This window comes from Phocoena sinus, chromosome 18 (assembly GCF_008692025.1).
Source record: "Phocoena sinus isolate mPhoSin1 chromosome 18, mPhoSin1.pri, whole genome shotgun sequence".
In the NCBI taxonomy this organism is placed as follows: Eukaryota; Metazoa; Chordata; class Mammalia; order Artiodactyla; family Phocoenidae; genus Phocoena; species Phocoena sinus.
The window spans coordinates 18,327,920-18,353,220 of NC_045780.1; the positions used below are offsets into that span (position 1 = coordinate 18,327,920).

At 35.1% G+C, this 25,301-nt stretch overlaps 1 protein-coding gene across 8 annotated transcripts in view; it reads left to right on the top strand.

Annotated features, from left to right (window-relative positions):
* The window catches only part of CAB39L (calcium binding protein 39 like), a 106,383-nt gene that overhangs the window by 53,122 nt on the left and 27,960 nt on the right, over positions 1-25,301 (top strand). For 7 of the 8 annotated variants that reach the window (XM_032611325.1, XM_032611322.1, XM_032611328.1 and 4 more), the window contains 3 exons: positions 5,911-6,053; positions 10,755-10,919; positions 16,414-16,532. In XM_032611325.1, coding sequence (XP_032467216.1) covers positions 5,952-6,053; positions 10,755-10,919; positions 16,414-16,532 — 386 coding nt within the window. In that variant the 5' untranslated portion in view covers positions 5,911-5,951. Of the gene's footprint in view, positions 1-4,137; positions 4,245-5,910; positions 6,054-10,754; positions 10,920-16,413; positions 16,533-25,301 lie in introns of all 8 variants that reach the window. The other variant, XM_032611323.1, reaches the window with a different exon arrangement.

Genomic DNA, 25,301 nt, shown 5'->3' on the forward strand with positions numbered 1-25,301 from the left:
GAGATTTATTTCATCACCTCTAAAATTAGAGAAATTATTTTACAGCCAGAAGTTTGAAAGTCACTTATAGTAACATCTATATCTGGCCTCTTTTGTTCCATTGGTCTGTTTTTCTTGTGTCACTTTCACTTATAGCACTTGATAGCACTTTTAATTTCATTCCCTCGTAAGAAATCTTCCTTTTTAAAACTCGTTATCCTTGTGAGTTTTTTTTTGTATTCTTGGCTTAATTTAGTTACTAAAAACTTTTTTGGACTTGTGACTGGAATTGTATCAAATTATGGACTTTAGGATTATTGACATTTTAATGATATTCAGTTTTTCTATTCAAAAACAAAATAGGTTTTTCTATTCGGTTCTTTTCTTAGTTACATGGGTTTATTCCCCACTATTATAGATAATACAGAAAAACATCAAGATGAAAAAATTTTAGATGTATCACAAATCTCATTCAGATAATACCATTAACATTAGCTGAGCCACATTCCAGAAATAGTTCTGTGGCTGTATACAATTAAAAGGGTGGCTTGCTGAAGGATTGAGTAGACAAATAGACACATCTTGTACATCTTTAAGTACGTCTTTTATTTGTTAGTTTTCTACTTCAGGAACAGTAATTATCCTTATGTTGGATTATCACTGTCTATTTTCCATAGTGATGGATTCTTTATTTTTAACCTTTTATTTTGAGATAACTAAAGATTCACATGCAGTTATAAGAAACAATACAGAGAGATCCTGTATACCCTTCATCTAGCTTCCCCCTGTAATGACATCTTGCATACTAATTAGCAGGTAGTGAATTAATGGATAATGATCAGCACTTTTAAAAAAAATAATGTAGGATAGAATAGATAGAACAGAATGGAATCTATCCAGAGGGCAAGTATTGTTTCATGAAACAATTATACAATCATTTATACATTCCTTTGCTCTGGATCACAATATAAAATGCATTTCTTACTACAAGTCACTATTTAAAAAGTTGAAACCACTGCCCTAGAGAAATTCTCATACAAATGTATAAGTAGACTGGCAAAAGAATCTGTGTTATGATCATGCGTGTAATAATAAACAATTGAAAACAATTAGAACTCGGAGAACTGATAAATAAATTGTGGTATAGTCATACAGTGGGATGCTATACAGCACGTAAGATAAACGTGAGATTTGTGTATTAACACAAATAAATCTCATAAATACAGTGTTGAGGGAGGAAAAAAGAAACTGGCCATGTAATACCATTTCTATAACGCTTTAAAGCATACACAACAATATCACATATTGTCTGTAATATTAGTAGAAGTGTGAAAGCATATATAGGTAAGGGTAATGATAAATAGGTACAGTATGAGCCAGAGGGAAATGGGATCAGAAAATTGTACCAAGAGCGTTGCTTTAGTTTTATTTTTTAAGCTGGGTGGTAAATATACAGGAACTTGTTACATTGTTCTCTATTTCTTCTTCTAGATGCCCTAAATATTTTATTTAAACTAAATTAAATTAAAATACCTAGGGGAAAAGGTCCTGTTGAAGCATTTTGATTAGCTTGATGGTGTCACAATCCATTTGTGAGCCAATTGCTGTAGCCAGGGCAGTGGAAGGAATACTCTGGCCCCGCCTGGGTCATGTTCCCACCCTTTTGGTAGGGTGGGGTGGGAAGGAGAGCAGACAGGTCTAGCACCAGAAAAAACAGACACCAAAAAGTACCAGAGATTTTCTTTTTCTTTTACTTTTCTGATTCAGTTATTTCTAATTCTATTGTTATTTCCATCATTCTTTTCTTGAGATTTTTGAGGCAGTTTCCTTTTTAACTTATTTAGTTGAATCCTTATTTATTTTTATTCCCACATGAATGCATTGTAGATTTGCACCCTCCCAAATGTTCTGCCAGCACTATCAAGGCTCCCTTTCAAGAACTATTTCTGGTTTTTAGCATTTATTTTCTTGAACTCTTGTGGGTTTGACTCCATCTCATCTTTTTGTAAGAATTTTAGTAGGTGTACACAGTCTATTCACACATAAATAAGTTGGCTAGAGACTTAATTGTGAGGTTATAGACTTTCCCTTTCAGAACTCTGTAGATTCTCTCCATGGTTTTATGACATGTAGTTTTATGGAAGTCCAAAGACAACTTAATTTTTATCCTTTTTGTTGTTAACAGTCATTTTGTAGGAATGAGCTTTAAGAGAAGAATGTTGGTTTCTTCTAAAAGCCACAAGGCACTGAATTTGGGGTCTCATCATTAATCTCAACTAGAAAAAATTCTGTAAATGACCACATTTAGATCTTTTTTTCTGCTTAAGCTGTTTTATCTTTGTTGCTTCTCTCCATTTTTTTAGTTCCTTTTGCATTTGTTGTCTTCCTCCACCTCTTTTCATTGTTGTAATACCCGTTTTTATAGATAGAACACTGTATCTTCTCCATATTTCCATAATATATACTATACACACATACACACGAACACACACCAAGTACCTTTTCTCCATCATTTAAGTTTGTTTAACCTTTTCTGGCATTCTGGCAAAACCCTTTGTGTGGCTGTGTCTCCCACTACATTGTGCACCCTCTGAAGCTTATTTTGCATTTACTAGTGCAACGCCTCACACCTTACAGGTGCTCAGTAAATATTTTCTGAATGAATAAGTATAGACTAATTGTGTACCTTTTGGTTGTCCTCAATCAATTTTCTGTGGGGTCATTTCTGCTGTGTGCAGATTTGGATTGCCATGCTGCATTTTGGGGCGTTTCTGTATATGTGTGTATATTATGTGTTTTTGACCTTTTATCTTGACCAACTCTCTTTTTGTCTAAGTTCTTCTCTTCCTTTTTTTAATTTTTATTTTACCAATTATATCTATTCTATCTCCTACAGAGAATTAATTTTGGAAGTAACCTTTCCTGTCGAAGTCCACAGGGCATTTCTCTCCTTTGCTTGTGCTTTTTTTTTTTTTTAGTAGAAACTATTTATTTGTTGTTTATTCTGTTCACTTACTTTGGAAAGTGGAAAAGTACAATAGGGCCCATGTCAGTCCTCTGATATTTGTGTGCTGCATGGCCTGCTGTCAGCATTAACGCCGGAGGACAGGTTGATGTGTGCAACCCCACCACAGCTTTCAGTGCCCAGGAGGCATTCACCTGGTGTCAGTCTGTTGGACTTAGCATGGCATCTTCTCCTGTTCCTGCTTCTTGTGTTGTTGAAATATAACGTGTGTTCTAAAAACTCTGACATAGAATTTATTACTATTACCACTTTATCCCAAGGAAGCACCATTTTCAGGACTCCACCTTACATACTTTATCTTTGGCCTTGATGGAGTTAGAATGGGTGTGAACCAGTGATGAATATGCTAGAGCTCGCTGTATTTGGCCTATCTAATTCAAAATATGATGCTCTATCTTTCTTTAAGAATCCCCCTTGCAGTATAAAGTTTCCTCAAAAAATTAAAAATAGAACTACCATATGATATAGCAATTCCACTTCTGGGTACTTATCTGAGGAACATGAAAATGCTAATTCATAAAGAAATATGCACCCTCATGTTTACTGCATCATTATTTACAATAGCCAAGATATGGAAACAACTTAAGTGCCCATCAATTGATGAACAGATAAAGCATATGTTCTATGTGTGTGTGTATGTGTGTGTGTGTGTGTGTGTGTGTGTGTGTATAATGGAATATTATTCAGCCATAAAAAGAATGAAATCTTGCCATTTGTGGCAACATGGATGGGCCTTTGAGGGCATTAAGCTAAGTGAAATAAATCAGAAAAAGACATATATCCTATGATCTCACTTATATGTGAAATCTAAAAACACCAAAAACCAAGCTCATAAGTACACAGAACAAATTGGTTGTTGCCAGAGGTGGAGGGTGGGGTGTGGATGAAATGGGTGAAGGGGGTCAAAAGGTACAAACTTCTGGTTACAAAATAAGTGAGTCATGGGGATGTATTAAAAAATAAAATAAGGTAACTAAACTGGTACTAACAAATAAATATAATCTATGTGGGCTTTCCCAAAACATTTGGCAAAATTTTTCTTGATATCTTGGTGAATGAGATGAAAAAAAATATGAGTTAAATGATATGACTAGGTGAATTCACAGTTAAAAAACAAAACACTCATTTTACAGATAGAGCAAATGACATGCAGACAAGGGTGATAACTTCGGAATCATAGCGGATGAATTACCAACTCAGAACAATTTGGGGGTTTAAGTACCTCCTGTTTGTTTAGCAGGTATGTTGAGTGCCACTTAGCATTATTCTTGATCACAAACAACAAATACTGAAGAAAGTTTTTGAAAGCGTATAAGGTAACTCAGAGATTTGATAGAAGTCCTAGGGAACCAGATTTGGGAAGTAGGAGTCTAGGGAGATGAAGTAAATATTTAGAACCATAGCCAAGGATATACCAGAGGAATAATTGTTTAGAGTATTGCTATCGACTGCTGTGTACATTTGTGTGTAATATTCTTTATTGATTAATTGCATCATTGTTAATAAGAAAAATACGAGGAAAAATGGAATTAACCCAAAAGTCTATCAATAAAGGTATTGGTAAAATAAATTATATAATAATTTAATAAGAAATTACCAAATACTAGAAGTAATTACATAATATGTCTGTATAATGGATATTGCTATAAAAATATTGTAGTGCATCTAAATATATACTCATAGAATGATATTCAAGATATAAAAAGTGGGGAAAAGTTGAAAAATACTATATTTAGTATTTATTCTATTTTGGTTTTAAAATATATATTTTTATATACATAGAAAAAATTCAGGAGGAATATGTATCAAAACTGGTAATAGTTGTTGCCTCTGGATGACTGGTTAATGGGAGCCTTTGATTTATCACATCATATTTCTGTAATGTTTGAAATATTTTTGCTAATAAATGTAAAGTAAATGAATATGCCTCTACTAACTGGAGCCTTTAATTTTAGATTTTTTTCTAAAAAAAATAACACATTTTTAGTGTAAATAGGGCAATGACAGCTATATTTGGCTTTCTCTGCTCTATGTAAATAGATGTTCTCAAAAAGAAGAACTGATTTTCCTGTTCCCCTCCCACCTCACCCCCCATCATGGTAGTCCTCATTTCATCAGTGAGTATGCCAGCTGAATGTTTGAAGAGTAAATAAAAAACAGATTCTAAACAATTTTACATTGTAATTTTGTGATTGCTGTGGAGTGACATGTTTTTAAACATTGCTTTACCAAAGTATGTGGATCCTAATCCCACTTTTGTTTTACATGTTTAATTTTATCTATGATTATTATTATCACCATCATCATCGTCACTCTCTTTAGTCAAAATATCTAGTTTTAAATATCAGGTTATTCTCTAAAAATACTCCTTTTCCCATTCTTGCATAAATCTTGAATTTCTATTTTAGGAAAGATTTTAAACTTTGAGTAAAAACTTTTAGGTAAACTTTAAAAAATATCTTTCTTAAAATATTTTATATTAATTTAAATTTGGCACAAAACTTGGTGAAACTTGTTTTTTTTTTTAATATTTATGTATTTATGTATTTATTTATTTGGCTTCGCTAGGTCTTATTTGCCGTACGCAGGATCTTTAGTTGCCGTACGCAGATTCTTTAGTTGATATGTGGGATCTTTAGTTGTGGCATGGGGGACCTTTAGTTGCAGCATGTGGGATCTAGTTCCCTGACCAGGGATCAAACCTGGGCCCCCTGCATTGGGAGCACAGAGTCTTAACTGCTGGACCACCAGGGAAGTCCCAATGAAACTTGTTTTAGTTTGACTGATTTTAATGTTTCATGTTACTGAATTGGTTATTGAAAACTTATAAGACATTTTGGTATAACAATTTAATCATGTTAAGAATTATAATTATAATTTTTGTTTATTTGTTTATTTGTTTTTAGCATTCCACATTGGAAGAAGAGATTTCTATAGATTAAAAAAAATGCCTTTGTTTAGTAAATCGCACAAAAATCCAGCAGAAATCGTGAAAATTCTGAAAGACAACATGGCCGTTTTGGAAAAGCAAGACAGAAAGACAGATAAGGTATGAGGTAAAATAATAACATTTTTATTAAAATATATGAATAGACCAAAAAAGCTAATGTAAAAGCTTAATGAAGAATCCTAAACATGGTCTGTGATGCACTCGTAGGGTCTTACGTAAGTACGTTTAAATTGATTCCAGGTTTTATGCCACTGATAATTGTTGAGTCTGTTGTCTTGAACTCTTCGTTCATTTTCTAGAGCCTCTGACCAACCTTGGATCCCTCTAGATTTAAACTAAGGGGTGACACCCCACCCTCCACCTCTGGCAACCACCAATCCATTTCAGTCATAAAAAAGAATGATATCTTGCCATTTGCAGCAACATGGATGGACCTAGAGGTCCATTATGCTAAAAGAAATAAGTCAGAGAAAGGCAAATACTGTGTGATTTCACTTATATGTGGAATCTAAAAAACAAAACAAAACAAATGAACAAATATAAAGCAGAAACAGAGTTATAGATACAGAGAACAAACAGGTGGTTGCCAGAGGGGAGGTGGGTTGGCGTTGGAGGGGGAAGAAATTGCTGAGGGAGACTGAGGTACAAACTTCCAGTTGAGTGTGAAAGGTACAGTGTAGAGAATATAGTTAATAACTATGTAATACCTTTGTATGGTGACATATCGTAACTAGACTTATTGTGGTGATCATTTTGGGTTTTTTTATATATATTTTTTAAAAATATTTATTTATTTATTTGGCTGCGCCAGGTCTTAGTTGCGGCGCACGGGATCTTCACTGCGGTGTGCGGGATCTTTTAGTTGCAGCATGCAGGCTCTTAGTTGTGGCATGCGGGATCCAGTTCCCTGACCAGGGATCGAACCCGGGCCCTCTGCATTCAGAGCTCAGAGTCTTAACCGCTGGACACCAGGGAAGTCCTGTGGTGATCATTTTGAAATGTATAGAAATGTTGAATCACTGTGTTGTAAAACAGAAACTAACAGTGTTGTAGTTCAATTATACTTCAAAAACAAACAAAGAAACTCAGAAAAAGAGATCAGATTTGTGGTTACCAGAGGCAGGGGTACTGCGGAGAGGGAACTGGATGTGGACAGTCAAAAGATACAAACTTCCAAGTGTACGATAAGTAGGTACTAGAGGTGTAAGGTACAACATGATAAATGTAAGTAACACTGCTGTATGTTATGTATGGAAGTTATTAAGAGAATAAATCCTGAGTTCTCATCACAAGGAAAAATATATTCTTTTCTTCTCTGTTTCTTTAATTTTGTATCTATATGCAATGATGGATGTTCACTAAACTTATTGTGATAATCATTTCATGATGTATGTAAGTCGAATCATTATGCTGTACACCTGAAATTTATACAGTGCTGTATGTCAATTATATTTTAATAAAACTGGAAGGAAAAAAACTCAGAATGAAAAAAAAATCTAAGGGGTTATACTGGTATATAATATTATACTGACATGGAGGGTAAAATGTTTATATTTAAAGATCAACTGATAGTTTCTACTACAGTGCAGCCTCTTTTTTTTTTTTTTTTTTTTTTTTTTGGCACACCACACAGCATGTGGGATCTTAGTTCTCTGACTAGGGATCGAACCCACACCCCCTGCAGTGGAAACGCAGAGTCCTAACCACTGGACTGCCAGGGAATTCCCAGTGCAGCCTCATTTTAACATTGTTTTAAAGTCCTACCAAGAAAGGCTTCCTCAGAGGAAGGGGTTTTTAGTAATTAGTTATTCCTTCAAAGGGACATTGAATATAATTTGTCTCTAAAGGGACTAGAGACTAGGGACTAGTTTATGGCAAGATTCAAGATATCTGTAAAATAAATACCCTTGAGTTAATGGTATCTTTCTGTCCATTGATACAGAATGTCATTGATACTGAATGATACAATATTGTATTCTTGTAATGATGTAGAAATATATTTTTTATCCTACATCTTGTAAGGAATGTAGAAATATATTTTTATTTCTAGTGTACTTTGTAATATTGAGCAAAATATTGGCTCAATAGAATGAAGAAATGACCTTCATATAAGAGTGAATCTAAATAACAAAAGAGAGGAAAAAGGAAAAGACATAAAAAGACACTAATTTTCATTAGTGATCAGGAAAAGTCCAATTAGAACAACAGTAAATTCGTATCACATTCCTACTATCTTGGCAAAAATGAAAAATGTCTGATGGTATTAAATGTTGACAAGTGTGGAGAGCAATAAGAACTTTCATTCACTATGAGTGATAAAGTATAAATTGGTGTTTGGAAATGAGTTTAGTATATTATCTGTTAAATATGAAGATATACATGTTCTAAGACCCTGCAGTTCCCCTCCTAGTATAAACTCTAGAGATGTTCTTGCAAATATGCACCAGGATGCATGTCAAGAATGTTCATAGCATTGTTGTTCATAGTAACCCCTCAGTGGAAACAACCCTGATGTCCATCAACAGTAGAAGTGAGAAGTTGTGGTCCAGCCATTGACGGAATACTACAGAGCAATGAATGTTAAAGAACTGCTGCTACGTGCGGCGGCAAGGATGAACCTCCCAAATATAGTGTTGAGTGAAAGAAGCAAATCATAAGAGGGTACAGGTACTATTCCAAATCAGCAGAACTAAACTATGTTGTTTTGGGATACAAACATAGGTGAGAAAACTATAAAGAAAAGTAAATAAATGATTGTCATCAAAAACATAAAAGGATTTACTTCTGGCTGAAAAGGCGGCATTCAAGTGACTTCTGGGATGCTAAAAATGTTCTATTTCTTGACCTCTCTTATGGTCATACTGTGTTTGCTTTATAATTATTCTTAACTCTATATATGTTTAAAGTAATCTTCTGTGGATATATGTCACAATTTAAGGAACTTCCAACCTTTAATAAATTAAGGATTGCTTTAGCAATATCATAAAATGTATCTGGAAATTAATTTTTTAAGTAGTGTCATGCTACTATGAGTTACTTTTATTATTTTGCCTTATTCTCCTCATTTCCTTCCTCAATTATAATGATTACAATACTTGAAAGTAATAAAACTATATTTCTTTAAAAACGGTCAGCAAATTGTTAACTAATTGGCCTGTTTTTTTCTTCACCTGTTTTTTTGTTTTTGGTATCCCATGCTTGCTTGCTTGCTTTATTTATTTATTTTGCGGTACACGGGCCTCTCACTGCCGCGGCCTCTCCCCTTGCAGAGCACAGGCTCCAGACGCACAGGCCCAGCGGCCATGGCTCAGGGGCCCAGCCGCTCCGCAGCATGTGGGATCTTCCCGGACCTGGGTACGAACCCGCATCCCCTGCATCGGCAGACGGACTCTCAACCACTGTGCCACCAGGGAAGCCCTTGCTTTATTTATTTGTTTGTTTGTTTGTTTGTTTGTTTGTTTGTTTATCTTCACCTGTTTTTAAAAAATTTTTCTATTGAGTGTAATTAAGATACCATATAATCCACCATTTTAAAGTGTACAATTCAGTGGTTACTAGTTTATTCACAAGGTTGTGTGACCATCACCACTATCTAATTTCAGAACATTTTCAGCACCTCCTTCTCCCTTACCCAGGCCCTAATACTCACTAATGTACTTTCTACCTCTATGTATTCTCCTATTATTCTTTAAAATGCAAAGAGGGCTTCCCTGGTGGCACAGTGGCTAAGAATCTGCCTGCCAATGCAGGGGACATGGGTTCGAGCCCTGGTCTGGGAAGATCCCACATGCGTCAGAGCAACTGAGCCCGTGCGCCACAACTACTGAGCCTGCACTCTAGAGCCCGAGAGCCACAACTACTGAAGCCTGCGCGCCTGGAGCCCGTGCTCCGCAAAAAGAGAAGCTACCACAATGAGAAGCCCGTGCACCACAGCGAAGAATAGCCCCCGCTCACCCCAACTAGAGAAATGCCTGCGCACAGCAACAAAGAGCCAACACAGCCTAAAATAAAATAAATTAATTATAAAATCTTTTTAAGAATTAATAAAAGCAAAATTATATGTTTTTAATAAAAACATAAAATATGAGGACATTTAAAAAAATGTAGTGAGATCTTTTGCTTCTTTTTTTTAAGTTTCATAGATAACAAAAAGATAATGGTTATGTGTGAGGGATCAGTGGATTGACAAAGGTTATGGGTTTTGACAATGTATGATTTTGTACCGACTCCATTAAAAAAACCAGAATAATAGGGATTTGTTGAAAAACATTAACAAATGATTTAAATAAAGACTACTAGCTACTGATAAGTCTTCAAAATGGACTGAATTTAATTTATAAATTAAATTTATAATTAATTACTAGTAAAGTTCAGTATGAGTATGATTTAAGGAAGTTCACGGGGGCTTCCCTGGCAGTCCAGTGGTTAAGACTGCACACTTCCACTGCAGGGGATGTGGGTTCGATCCCTCGTCAGGGAACTAAGATCCCACGTGCTGCACAGTGCAGCCAAAAAGTAAAAACATTTTTTTAATTAAAAAAAAATTTTTTTAAATAAAGGAAGATCATTTCAATTATTCTAACTAAGTAGAAATACTGAAGATCTCTCTTTTATAAATTAACTTTAGTAACATTTTCTGAAATAAAAAACGCAGTGCCTACTGAATGGTTTTTGTTTGTAACTGTACACAGTTCTTTAATCATAAATAAGCAGGGCTCAATAAGTGGTTTTTGTTTGTTTGTTTGTTTATAACCTGAAATTTTTAATTACTCAACTATTAGCATACTTTTTGGTCACTAGGCTTCAGAAGAAGTGTCCAAATCACTGCAAGCAATGAAAGAAATTCTGTGTGGGACAAGTGACAAGGAACCCCCAACAGAAGCTGTGGCTCAGCTAGCACAAGAACTCTACAATAGTGGGCTGCTGGTGACACTGATAGCCAACCTACAGCTGATAGACTTTGAGGTAAACTATCTGCAAAAGGATGACAATTCTGCTTTTCAATTTTTATATACATACCAATATTTGACTGTAATTTTTTATTATTACTGTTTATATATTATTTAAAATCCCATTTTCCCCTGAAAGTTCTAAAATCATCTTAATCGTTTTTTTAAAAAAGCAAAAGGTATACTGGAATTAAGTTTTATGCAGCTAAGTAAGAAACTTACTGGTCAATAATAATAATAATAATAGATAACATTTGTTGAGTGCTTACTGCATGTTGTACAGTTTCTAAGCACTCATCTCATTTAATTCTGAAAGCAACCTATATATGATTGGTACTATATTATTAGTCTTGTTTTACAGGTAAAGACCCTAAAGTTCAAAGATATTAAGTAATTTCCCCTAAGTCACTCAGTTACTAAGAGCCTAAGCTGAGATTCAAACTTATTTTCTCCAGACCTGTTTCTTTTTTTTTTTTTTTTTTTTTTTTTTTTTTGCGCTATGCGGGCCTCTCACTGCTGTGGCCTCTCCCGTTGCGGAGCACAGGCTCCGGACGCGCAGGCTCAGCAGCCATGGCTCACGGGCCAGCCACTCCGCGGCACGCGGGATCCTCCCGGACCGGGGCACGAACCCGCGTCCCCTGCATCGGCAGGCGGACTCTCAACCACTGCGCCACCAGGGAAGCCCCAGACCTGTTTCTTTAATTGAAATATTTATACCAATGATTTAAGAAGTTTGTTAAATGCTACTAATATAGGATATTTATCTCATTTTGAAAGCAATTATACCTAATTGCCTAAATAATAAATAAAAGAACACCTAGAAACATAAGTGGTGAATGTGTAAGCATTTTATTATCAGTGGTTTTTCAATGAAATATATATACGTAAGGCACATTTCAATGATGGAAGTCTTGGTTTTGATTTGTTTGCTGTTTTGTTACTACTATCAGGTTTTTGATACTCTCAGGTAAGTGCTTGGATCTCCATTAATTCTCAAAGATAGAAGAGAATGGAGATTTCTGAAGTAAATTGCTTTGTGTTTTGTCACCAAGGAAGTTAAAAGAAACTCATTACAGTGATTAGACCAAGATAAGGTCAGGGCTCTGGGGATCTGTGGAAATACTAGCCCACAGCTCTCTGGATGGCTTAGATAGGGGAAGATTTTGGCCGACTGGAGCAGAGGAGGAGGAATGCAGGGCAAGACTGCTCTGGACAGTGAAGTCAAGTGTGTTGACTAGAAACTACACTGACTGAGGGCCTCTCAGGGCCCAGACTTCAACTCAGCCTTCCTTTCAGAAACACCTGTTTTTTTCTTTCCTTCCCTCTCTTATCTGTTTCTCTAACCTTGACATTTTCTGCTCAATAATCTCCTACTTTTTCCTCTTGCCTGGCTTGTCACTCTCCCTCCCCATCTTACTCCCCATTTCCTTTTTAAACCTCGCATATGTGGAATTAAAGTGTAGTTTTATCATTGTGCTTATATACTTTCATGTTTTTTAAATTTAGTTTAAAATGAGGTATTATGGACATTTGTAGGAGCTGTGCATAGTGGAAAAACACTTGACTTGGATTTAGGATTGTTTATAGAGTCCCTGCTCTGCCATTTGATAGTATCATAACCTCTTTGAGACTAAACTTTCTCATCTATAAAATAGGAATAATATGAACTTATATCATTGTTTTTAAATATTAAACAAAGTAAAATATATATACATACACATGTTATGGAAGAACACTAAATACATGTGCAGATATATACAGATGTCAGATAGTATATTTTCATCTTCTCTCTTTCTCAAACTTAAGTTAAATGTAAGCTGGTTTATTTTTGTTATAACCTTTGATGTTTGTTTCTGTGTTTATTATTTTAGTTTTAAATTTAGTTGGTGAGTGACCATAACTGGGAAACTCCCTGCTCTTGGAATACAGTATTATATTTCTATAAATCGCCCCTTGTTTTGCACATTTCCCTGAAAGCAGCAATGTATTAAGCTATTATCATCACTAATTAATATGTTAGCTTGAGTTAGTTTATGAGATTAGCTTAATTTGCAATGGGATGCTGGAAGGAATATGACCAAGGTTGGTTACGTTTTGAAGAATGAGTCAGGAATGAGATGTCGTCAGGTCCAGTGACCTGGAGAAGCCTTGAGCAACCACAGAATAGCATAGGTTCAAAGTGCTCTCCCAGAACTGGGGAGGTGGGAGTAGACCAGAGAAAAACTTTGGATGCCTCACAATTTTGTGCAGCTTTGGCTTAGAAAACAAAAGAGGAACAGTAAGAAACACTTATGCAAATTTCCCTTATTTTACATGGTATACTAGAAATAAATATAGAGAAATTTACTTAAAAATTATTTGGGGATTAGGACATTCAATTGCCTAAAAATTGACTTATACATTATCAAGTAGAGTAAACTTTTATTCTCTGGAATCCTCGGGGAAAAAATTATCTTTCTGAATATGTGCATTTTCCATGTAGCTAAAGATTAACTCTTCAAATGAAGAAAGTTAAGTAGATTACTTTTGTGGATTACTTTACATTTTCTTTATAACATGCATTGTATACTTGCCTCTCCTCCAAAATTATATACTAGATGTAATCATTTTTTACTGATGACTCAATACTATCATTATGAAGGTCTATTATCATGATAATTGCAGACAGTTCTTTTTTTCAGCTTTATTGAGGAATAATTGACCAGATGGTTCTTGACTTTGTTCATTTAGTTGATGCCTAGAACATAGTTATAAATGAATGTGATATTCAGTAGGTGAAGCTGTCCTCCTCAATCAAACCCATAGCAAATAAATACTTATAAATACTTCTAGGTTGAATGAATGAATGAAAAACAGTTAAAATTGAAAATGGTTCAGTTTTAAGCATTCCACCAACTATATACTCATAGTATTTTCAGGAAGGATGCACCACTACTAGCATTATGAGCCCACTTGCAGAAATGTGCTGTCTATTTCTATGGACTGGAAGCATGAATGATCAGCCCACAGGCAGCAACTTTCCTTCTCAAGCTTAAAGTATCCATATAAACTAGTGACCATTTGATAAAACTCCCCCTAACTTCAAAACTCAGTCTAATCACACAGAACCCCACCCTCCTCATCTCTTGGTTCTTAGGTAGCCCTGGTACAGCCCGTTCTGGATTGAGAGTATCTTGAGTACTAGGACTGCATTTCCCATGCCTAGTTCCATATCCATTGGTTGGATGAATGAATCAATGTAGGTATGAGAATGAGAAATAGAAGCAGAGGTAAGGGAATTGGAGCAAAGGAAGATGTCCTGAAGCACAGCAGTAAGGCACTTTTCTTAAAGAATTAGTAAATGTGTAGAGCATAATTCAAGAATAATGATAATACTTCAGTAAGTGAATAGCCTCTCCTGGGGCTTCTTTGAAGAGTATAACGGTCATTTGACTGTAAAATCTTTGTTATATTTTTATAACAGGAAAGGAAAATTATTACTTTACGGAAGGGCTGCAGCTTTTGCCAGATAACCTAAAAGGATGGAGCATTCCTTACAGAAAAAAAAAAAAGAACTTTTGTTTAGAAGACACCTACATGGGCTTTTTTGTTAGTTGTGAAAGGTGAGGTCTCTAGGCAATGTTTGGAAGGAAAAAGACTGAAAGAAAAGAGCTTAGATTCCCTTTGCAGAGTAAAATAACAGAAATTTGAGAAATGCCATCTCTTTGGCTAAATTTGATAGGAGTAGGAAATAGAAGAGAGATAGGAGAAGGGTTTGGAGTAAGGGAGAGAGAAGGCTCCAGAGCCATGACAGAGGAAGGGGCTTAAGGAAAAAGATGATCAGGAATGCTGAGGAATCTTTAATAATCTTTAATTATGATGTGTAGGATTCAATTTGAAGTTGTTTCTGCACTGTGCTATAATTACCCTTTGTTACCCTTAAACCCTTGATAAAAGAACTATGTACTAATAGTATATGTCAAATGAAGGAGAAGAGGTGGTTTTCTATACTTGGATAAACAGTATATAAAATAACTAGCTGAGAAAATAACTAGTTGTAGAAGGCAAGACAATGAACAAGGGCTGAGAGGAGCTAGGAGCAGGGATTTGAAATCCAGAGCTGACAACAGTGATGGTGGCCCAAGGCATTGGTTTAGATTGGGTAGCAGAGACTGACTCAGGAATCTGTGTGGCAAACCCATTTTCTTCTTCAGGAATCAAGAGGAAAGTGGTCCATTGGGGTGAGGAAAGTATTGGAGGATCCTGCTGTTACGTGAATAACGGCTAGTTAGAAGACAGACCTTTGGGTTAAAATTGTTTGAAAGAAAATCTCATTACTTTATAGCCATAAATTTTTGTCTAATCCTTTAAGCCTTAAAATTGCTGACAGAAAAAAAATACTTCAGCATATTCTAATGAGGTAAAAAAAAAAAAAAGAGTTATGGCTGAGATTGCAAGGTTTCTGATTTGTGGGCTCAGGATCAAACTCAGAGCTGTGTTTTTTGATGTTTGGGCACTATTCAAGACACAGCTTTAGACTCTTTGATGTTTTGAAACACAATGTGATAAGAGATCAAAGGATGAAAATGTATTGCATGTAAGAGTTGATGCATTCATTTTAAAGGCAGGTGTGCCTTGTGAAAATAGGCTGGATGCAAAGTCAACTGTTCAGTTTGAATTAGAAAGCAGCTCAAAGAAGCAGAAAACTTCCTAGGGAGGGTGGGAGGGAGATGCAAGAGGGAGGGGATATGGGGGTATATGTATACGTATAGCTGATTCACCTTGTTATACAGCAGAAACTAACACAACATTGAAAAGCAATTATACTCCAATAAAGATGTTTAAAAAAAAAAAAGGCAGAAAACTTCCTACTGTGATAATTTAATCTCTAGGCTTGGGGATAGCAGACTATCTTTTGTCTCCCCTTCTCTATCTTTCTACTTTACCATTTTGAATCTAGCATGCTCTTCTAGTCCATCTCTAATTTAATCTCTAATGATTATTAGAGACTGCTACGTTTAAAAAAAATAAGCTACGTTTTTTAAAAAATAAGCAAAATAAGCACTCCAGGATCAGCTTCTCAATAAGCCATTTTATGGTCCTAAGTTTTTGAAAATTTCCATTCCCTAAATATCCTTTTCTGTTCCCTGGCCCTCATTAAAAAGTGGTCCTTAACCTTTGGTTTTATTACTATAAAAATGAGAAATCAGAAAGCCTTGAGACACAAGCTTTGACTGTACTTCATGCATTTAACAGTTTGAAATGCTTACTATATGTGTAGGGCATTGATTTTATTTGATCTTGATTTTTTTGGTTGTTTATATATTTTGTACCTATCATTAGACAAATTAAGTCAAAGAATTCACAATCTCAGGTGGGAAAATACTATGTCATATTAAATGGAGTGTGTGTGTGTGTGTGTGTGTGTGTGTGTGTGTGTGTGTGTATAAACAGCTTTTGAAATAATTCACATGCCATGCAATTCACCCATTTAAAGTATACAACTTAATGGTTGGTTGTTTCTTTAACAGGGAAAAAAAGATGTGACCCAGATATTTAACAACATCCTGAGACGACAGATAGGCACTCGGAGTCCTACTGTGGAGTACATTAGTGCTCATCCTCATATCCTATTTATGCTCCTCAAAGGGTAGGTGCGTGCTTTCCTTTAAAGTAGGTTTGAGTTTAGAAAAGTTGTTAAAAGTAATATATAGCATTAGCCTCATTTGAGAAAACGATCCCTTTTGGATTCATATTTGCCATGCTTGAAGTTAGCCCTCCAAATCTATGTCTCTGGGATTACTCAGGCTGCAGCAAAATCCTTTTAAAATAAATTCCCTTCCACTTGCTGCCTCTCTTTCCTCCACTTTCCTGTTATCTCTTCCTATTACATTATTGCTTGTGCTTTCCAATCTGCCCTTTTTCTAGCTGCCCACTTAGCCTCTTTGCATAAGACTGAATCCCCTCATTACACAAATACACACACACACACACACACACACACGATATCCTTTCAATGGCTAGCATCTACTATGGTGACATGCTTCACGTGAGGATAGAATAAATATCACTGTATGTATATGGGACCACAGGGCAGCCAAAAAACTAAAGTCTGGTCAGATAATAGAATTCCTGATTATTACTTTTTATGTATACTCATTTACAAATGTTTCTTGGGCATTTTGAGGCTGCTCCAACTCCTAAAACTAGAAATATGGATGTAGAAAGGCTTGGGGATAGCAGACTATCTTTCGTCTCCCCTTCTCTATCTTTCTACTTTACCATCTTGAATCTAGCATGCTCTTCTAGTCCATCTCGTCTGTGTTCAATTCCCGAATCCTTTCTTGTACATTTTTAAACATTTTATTGTATCAAAATAATACATACCACATAGTTTAAAAATCAGAAATATCAACAAACATCAGCTCTTTGTCTCTTCCTTCTCTAGTCCCATTGCCCAAAGACAACCACTTTCATCTTTTTTATTTGTTCATCTGGTATTTGCCTCTATATTATCAATAATGGGCTTTTACTAACTTCTGATTTACCAATTTTAAAAAATATCTTTTAACTTTCTCATAGACTAGATGACAATTTAGTATTTCCACCACCACTGTTACCCCATTTTCCTTCTCTTAACCCTCTCAATATACTTTATCACAATTTTTAATTTTATTAGTCACATTTATATTATTATAGCTATGTAATTATTATTCATTGTTGAACAAAGTAGTGTACTATAATTACTTTGTTTTTTAGTACAAAATATTGTTTTTACTGGAGAATTAAGTCTTTCAGTTCTGGAAAGGGAAATATACTTGTATCATGTATTAGTTAGGGTAGGCTAAACTTATAACCCAAAATAGAGTGGCCAACTACAAGATAAGTTTATTTCTCACATAATAGAGAAGAACAGATGTTCTAGGTCAGCAGGGGTTCCTTCAACATGTGGTTCCTAAGATCACTTTGTTGATTGCCATTTCAGCCCACAAGAAGGCAAAAGTACTTGGGAGAATTTATGAGCCAGGCCTGGAAATGGCTTGCATTACTCGCACTCACATTCCATTTGAGAGCACTTAGTCACTTGACCTCTTAATTCTTAAGGAAACCTGAGAAATGTAGTTAGTGCCCAGGAAAAGAGGAGAAAGGATTTCTGTGGACAGTTAACATTCTCTGCCACATACTGTTTCTTTGAAAATTTTTTCTCTTCTATATTCTCTGTTCTCACTTTCTCATTCTCCTATTAGTCAAAGTTAAATCTCTGGGGTTGATTTCATATCTCTTCTATTTTCTGTTTCTTTGTCTTTTTGTTTTACTTGTCAGAAGATGTTCTTTTTTTTTTTAACATCTTTATTAGAGTATAATTGCTTTACAATGGTGTGTTAGTTTCTGCTTTATAACAAAGTGAATCAGCTATACATATATATATCCCCATATCTCCTCCCTCTTTCGTCTCCCTCCCACCCTCCCTATCCCACCCCTCTAGGTGGTCACGAAGCACCAAGCTGATCTCTGCTTCTCACTAGCTATCTATTTTACATTTGGTAGTATATGTAAGTCCATGCCACTCCCTCACTTCATCACAGCTTACCCAGGAGATGTTCTTAATTGTATCTTCCACTGAAGATAAACTCTACTGAATTCTCCTTTCAGCCACCCTATTTTTAATTTACAAGAGCTCTTTTTTTGCTCTCTGATTTTTCCTGTTTCTTGTCTCTTCCACTTCTTAGCTCTGCGACTTTGGGCAAGTCACTGCACTTTTCCAAGCCTCAGTTTTCTTATCTATCAAATAAGAGTAAAATTTGTAATATTACCTTTGCACTAAAATAATGTTGCATTATATGCCTTAGACTATGCATTGTCAGACCGACCTGTGTGTTCCGTCAGGGTTCTGCTATTTACTTGCTAAGACCTTGGGTAAGTTACCTAGCTTCCTTAAGTCTTGATTTCCTCATTGTAATATGAAGACAATAATAAAACCTACTTCAGTATGTCATTTTGAGTCTTTACTGAGGTAGTTCTTGCAGAGCATAGCACCAAGCACATGGTACTCAGTACTCAGTAACTACTAGTCTAAAAAAATTATTATCCCTATCCCTCTTAAGAGCTGCAGTTCACATTGAGATATATGTGCAATTTTAGACAAATACAATTAAGACCATACCCAAGAGTCAGAATAATATTATAAAGGGAAGTGTTTGTTTCTAGCTCAGATAAGATCTACAAAATGTAATGGGTTATGATCTGCCCAGCTGGTCATTGGTGGATAAGGCTGGAATGATCAATTTGTACCCCCTTCTGGAGATTCTAAAATGTTAAGCTAAAGCATTTGACATTATCCTGTAGGAAATGGGGAATCATTGGAGAGTTTGGGAAGAAGAATATCAGATTTGTGTTTCAGGAAGTGAAGATAAATTAATAATCATTTAAAGTTTGTTTGTAAATAAATGATCCCTTGAGAATGCTAAAATGTGTTGTCCTAAAAATATATTGGAGAGCCCGTCAGCTGATGTAGAAGAGAAGTTGTGTGGATGTTCTAAAACAGTATCTTCCACCATGGGGTCGTTATGTGAAGGATACACGCAACTCCATGGACTTCATTCCTGGAGTGGGAATTATTTGTTTGGAGGATCTCCTTCATGTAGCTGCTGTCACTGAATAGCAGTCGGGGATGGCAACTGCCTTGTATTTATTTTGTCAAAGAGCTGCACCAGATACAAGTGGCTCTGCTAAAGATATGAATTTAGTGTCTTCTTACCAAGGAAATTATAAACACATGAAAATTATTACTGTTAAGCTTTAAGAATTCAGATAAAAGCAATCCAATAAATTATAAAGTATGGTTGTAGGGTAATTTTTTCGTTCCTTTTATATATGATAGAATATATGTACATTTTATACATTGACACATTATATATGCTTTGTGGAAGATGTGAAAATTTAGCGTAATGGGATATTTATTTTTTAAATTAAGTTGGTGAAGAATTACAACTTATATTGAAGAATATAACTTTATTTTCCCTTTCTAGAAATAATGAGACAAGATAAACAACTAATTATAATTGTTATTCATTAATAATTTATCTGCTGGAACATATTACAGATCTGTAGTGAGCCTTTATTATTTGTGATGTGCACAGGATTCATTAATGTGTAATTGTCCCCTATATTTCTCCCACCCCTTCCCCTTTTTCAGTAGAGAGAGTTGAGAAAAAAACCTAGTGATAGGAAGCCAGGCAGGGGAATTAGACTAAGCTAGAAGGTTATGTCCACTGGCACAAACAAGACTTAGAGATGAGGAGGAAGGAATCAGAGGGAGAAAACCCACTAATATCAGGAGAGGGTTTTGGAGGTTTACTAGTGGGAGGCTCCAAAGTAGCTGCAGAGTAAATTAGAGGAGGGAAGGGAGTTTGAGAAGTGGTGCTGTAAGTTATAAATCAATAATTTTGAGAAACAAATGATAAAGGTTGGAATCTCTTTTAATAACTTTTTCGTACTAGATTATATTTATTTATATGTGATTCTATAAAACATGTGGGGCATTGGCACTTTTGCAATTATGATTACATATAAAACTTACTGAGTATGAATAATCAGTATATCTTTATTTTATCTTTAATAATTTGAAAATGTGTCTCTGTCCTATTTGGTGGTGAACTTTATGATGAATTCAAATGACTACTATTCTTTTACAAATTAGTTGTTGCCAAAGATCACTCAGTTTCTGAACAAACTATTAAATTGATGTAAGTAGAAATTTTCCTTATATTTCAAATATGAACTCTTCTATTCATTAATCACCTGTATTTACCAGGAATCCTATTATAATGGATAATTTATAATAATTATATGTCATTTTTTCTGTATTTAAGAAAAAACTTAGCTTTCATTTATTTTCTAATATGTGGAAAAAGTAATTTTGAGTCATTTAATTTAAAAAACACTTTCTCAATATACAGATTTCTAAGACTCCATTTTCATGTAATTATAGCACACAATAGAAAAATAGGAATTGTTTATTTTAAGCATAACTCCCTAAAATCTGATTCATCAGGAAAGTTTTATAAAGCATCTTTCCATATCTTCTGAAAAGTTAATAATTAGATTAGTTTGTAAGGCTAAAACTGCTTATTAGTTCGTTTATTAGGGGTCTACAATAATAATAGCACTAATAATAGTAAGTATAGTAATTGTAGTAGTTAACATAGTACTTAGTATATGTCAAGCCCTGCTTTGTATTTATATAATAGTCCTGTGGATAGTTATTGTTGTTTTTGTTGTTGTTATTTTTATTATACCCATTTTATAGAAGAGGATACTGCAGCCCAGAGAGGTTAAGTAACTTGTCCAAAGTCACATAGCCAGTATACTTTAAACTCTAGTAGTCTGACTCCAGAATCTGTGCTCTCAGAACAATATCCAGCTTTCCAGTCTTCAAGCAGTTATAGTCTACAGTGAGCAGAGATAACTCATTACAACTCATTGTTGTTTCTTTACCAGTATATTCTGTGGGTGCACAGATGAAGAAGTCATCACCTCTGCTTGAGATGTCAAAAATGAAGCAGGTCTTAAAGTAGAAAATTTCCAAATAGACACAGGGAGTAGAAGGATTAGGTACCTCCCATGCAAAGCCACAGAGGCATCAAATTGCACAATGTGTTTGGAGGATGACAAGAATTCTGATGCAGCTGGAACCTAGTGTGAATGGAAAGTAGGGATGAGGATAAAGCTGGAAGGGCTAAGACCAAGTTATGAAGAGTCTTTCATAAGTCTTTCAGTCCTACCAAGGAGTCTAAATGTTATTCTAAAGGCAACATGGAGCCATCCAGGGACTAGATGTGATGAGTTCTGGTGGCAGTATAGAAAATGGCTTGGAGAATTGGGGGTCTGAGATTCCAGCTTGGAAGAGTCCAAGCAAGGGATAATTAGGGCCAGAACTTTAGTGGTGATATTGGGGATGAAGAGGAGTAGATATTTTTATTTATTTATTTTTATTTTCTTTTTTATATCTTTATTGGAGTATAATTGCTTTACAATATTGTGTAAGAGTAGATACTTTTAAAACATTTTATTTTTTCTGATTCAAAGTAATACATGTTTATTATTTAAAAATTCAGACATTTTAACACAATATTGTAATTCAACTATACTTCAATACAAATAAATTTTAAAAATTCAAACATTTTAGAAATCTATAATATAGAAAGGGAGTGCATGCCATAATCCTTCCCAAAGAAACCATTATCAACAATTTGGTGATGACTTCTCTGGTTTTTATTCTATATTATAATGATTCTTCTTTTATTTTTTAACCCAAACTTTAAACTCATTGCCTCACATCCTGTTTTATAGATACCATTTATTGAGTGTTTGCTGTGTGCCAGGTATTACATTCAACGTCTTATGTTATTTCATTTAATCCTTCTAACAATACTATGAGGACTAGGTATTATCCTTACCATTTTACAGATGAGGAAATTGAAACTTAGAGTAAGACTATTGCTCAAGGTTATAAATACAGCTAATAAGTAACAGAACCAATTTTTCAATCCAGATCTGATTCTAAATCCCATCTTCTTAACCATTAATACGTCCTTAATAAGATTTGAAGCCCTTGAGATAAGAAGGGAGAGGTAATTATAGAAGACCCTGAGGACAGAGTAGACAAGAAGCCCTGAACGGAACCAGCTTTACCCATTACTATTTTCTAAGTTAGCTTGAAATGCTAGAGGTTTAGCTCTTTGTTAAAGATCAGCATTTTTACTGAATTATCTCTTGTAAAGTTGCTTGAAAACTGAGGACATAATTTGATTGGTGCATTCAGATATCAAACAGTGATGTCATTTAGGTAAACAAATGGGACCTAATTAAACTTAAAAGCTTTTGCACAGCAAAGGAAACCATAAACAAGACAAAAAGACAACCCTCAGAATGGGAGAAAATATTTGCAAACAAAGCAACTGGCAAAGGATTAATCTCCAAAATATACAAACAGCTCATGCAGTTCAATACCAAAAAAACAAACAACCCAGTCAAAAAATGGGCAGAAGAGCTAAATAGACATTTCTCCAAAGAAGACATACAGATGGCCAACAAACACATGAAAAGATGCTCAATATCACTAATTATTAAAGAAATGCAAATCAAAACTACAATGAAGTATCACCTCACACCAGTCAGAATGGCATCATCAAAAAATCTACAAACAATAATTGCTGGAGAGGGTGTGGAGAAAAGGGAACCCTCTTGCACTGTTGGTGGGAATGTAAATCGATAACAGCCACTGTGGAGAATAGTACGGAGGTTCCTTAAAAAATTAAAAATAGAACTACCATGTGATGCAGCAATTCTACTACTGGGTATATACCCAGAGAAAACCATAATTCAAAAAGACACATGCACCCCAGTGTTCATTGCAGCACTGTTTACAATAGCCAGGTCATGGAAACAACCTAAATGTCCATCCACAGAGGAATGGATAAAGAAGATGTGGTACATACATACAATGGAATATTACTCAGCCATAAAAAGGAATGAAATTGGGTCATCTGTAGGGATGTGGACGGACCTAGAGTCTGTCATACAGAGTGAAGTAAGTCAGAAAGAGGAAAACAAATATTGTATATTAACGCATATATGTAGAATCTGAAAAGATTGGTATAGACGATCTTATTTACAAAGCAGAAATAGAGACACAGGCGTAGAGAACAAACATATGGATACCAAGGGGGCAAAGGGGGTGTGGATGAATTGGGAGATTGGGATTGACATATATACACTATTGATACTATGTATAAAATAGATAACTAATGAGAACCTACTGTGTAGCACAGGGAAGTCTACTCAATGCTCTCTGGTGACCTAAATGGGAAGGAAATCCAAAAAACAGAGGATATATGTATATGTATAGCTGATTCACTTTGCTGTACAGTAGAAATTAACACAACATTGTAAAGCAACTATACTCCAATAAAAATCTAAAAAATAGGGGCTTCCCTGGTGGCGCAGTGGTTGAGAGTCCGCCTGCCAATGCAGGGGACGCAGGTTCGTGCCCCGGTCTGGGAGGATCCCACGTGCCGCGGAGGGGCTGGGCCCTGTGAACCAGGGCCGCTGGGCCTGCGCGTCCGGAGCCTGTTGCTCCGCAACGAGAGAGGCCACAGCAGTGAGAGGCCTGCGTACCGCAAAAAAAAAAATCTAAAAAATAAAAAAAAAGAAAAGAAATGCAAAAAAAAAAGAAGATTAGACAGTGGAGTCAGATGATGAATATGGCTCAAGATGGAAGTCAGCATTATTCTGTTAGTTGAATTGCTCTTTGAAATTATCTCAATTCTTTAAACATGTTAGTAAGAACATGTCTCAACAGAACTAAGTGCTTTGCCACTACTATATATTAAATGATAACTAAAAAGAAACTCCTGTGCAGCACAGGGAACTTTACTCAATACTCTGTAATGACCTATGTGGGAAGAGAATCTAAAAAGGAGTGGTTATATGTGTATGTATAACTGATTCACTTTGCTGTACCACAGAAACTAACAACATTGTAAATCAACTATACTCCAATAAAAATAATAATAAAAAAGAAAAAGAAAAAAAGACAGAAATCATAAAAAAAATGATGTCATTTAGGGATATGATAGTAACATGCTATACTGGACCTAAGTCTAACCATAAAGAATGTAAGACAGAAAGAAATTGATTCTTGTCCATCAAGGAGAATCATCTGGATATGGGATACAAAACACAGTAAAAGGATTTGGAACCCAAATTTTATGAAAAGATCATTAAAAAGGACTTTCTCACTTCAAACGAACTTTTCTCCTGGCCCACGCAAATGACATTTCAGGGTACTGAGAGAACTTGAGAGTGAGGTCACTAAACTGCTCTCAGTGATCCATAAAGAACCATTGCCCGTGGAAGATTCTCCAGAAGTCCAATATTAAAATAATAAATTTCTCCTAATAATCTTATTTGTAAAAATTTTATTGCAAAAATTTTCAACCATATACAAAACAAGACAGTGCAAAGAAATCCCATGTACTCATCTCCTAGCCTTAACAACCGTCAGTGTTTTGCTGTGTTTATTTCATCTGTCTTCCCAACACCTCTTCCCTTGTTTTTTCTTTTTTTTTTTCTTTGACTGGAGTATTTTAAAGCAAATCTCAAATCTCATGTAATATCATCATATCAACCCTAAACACATCAATACGCATCTCAAAAATAAGATAATTTTTACATAACTACAATGTAATTTTGCACTTAAAAATTAATAATAATTCATTAATAACTAATACCCAGTCCATACTCAAATTTCCTTGATTGCCCCCCCAAATTTTAGTTGGTTTGTTCAAACAAGAATTCTAATAAGGTCCACTTATTGTATTTGCTTATAATGTCACTTAAGTCTTTTTTAAGTCCC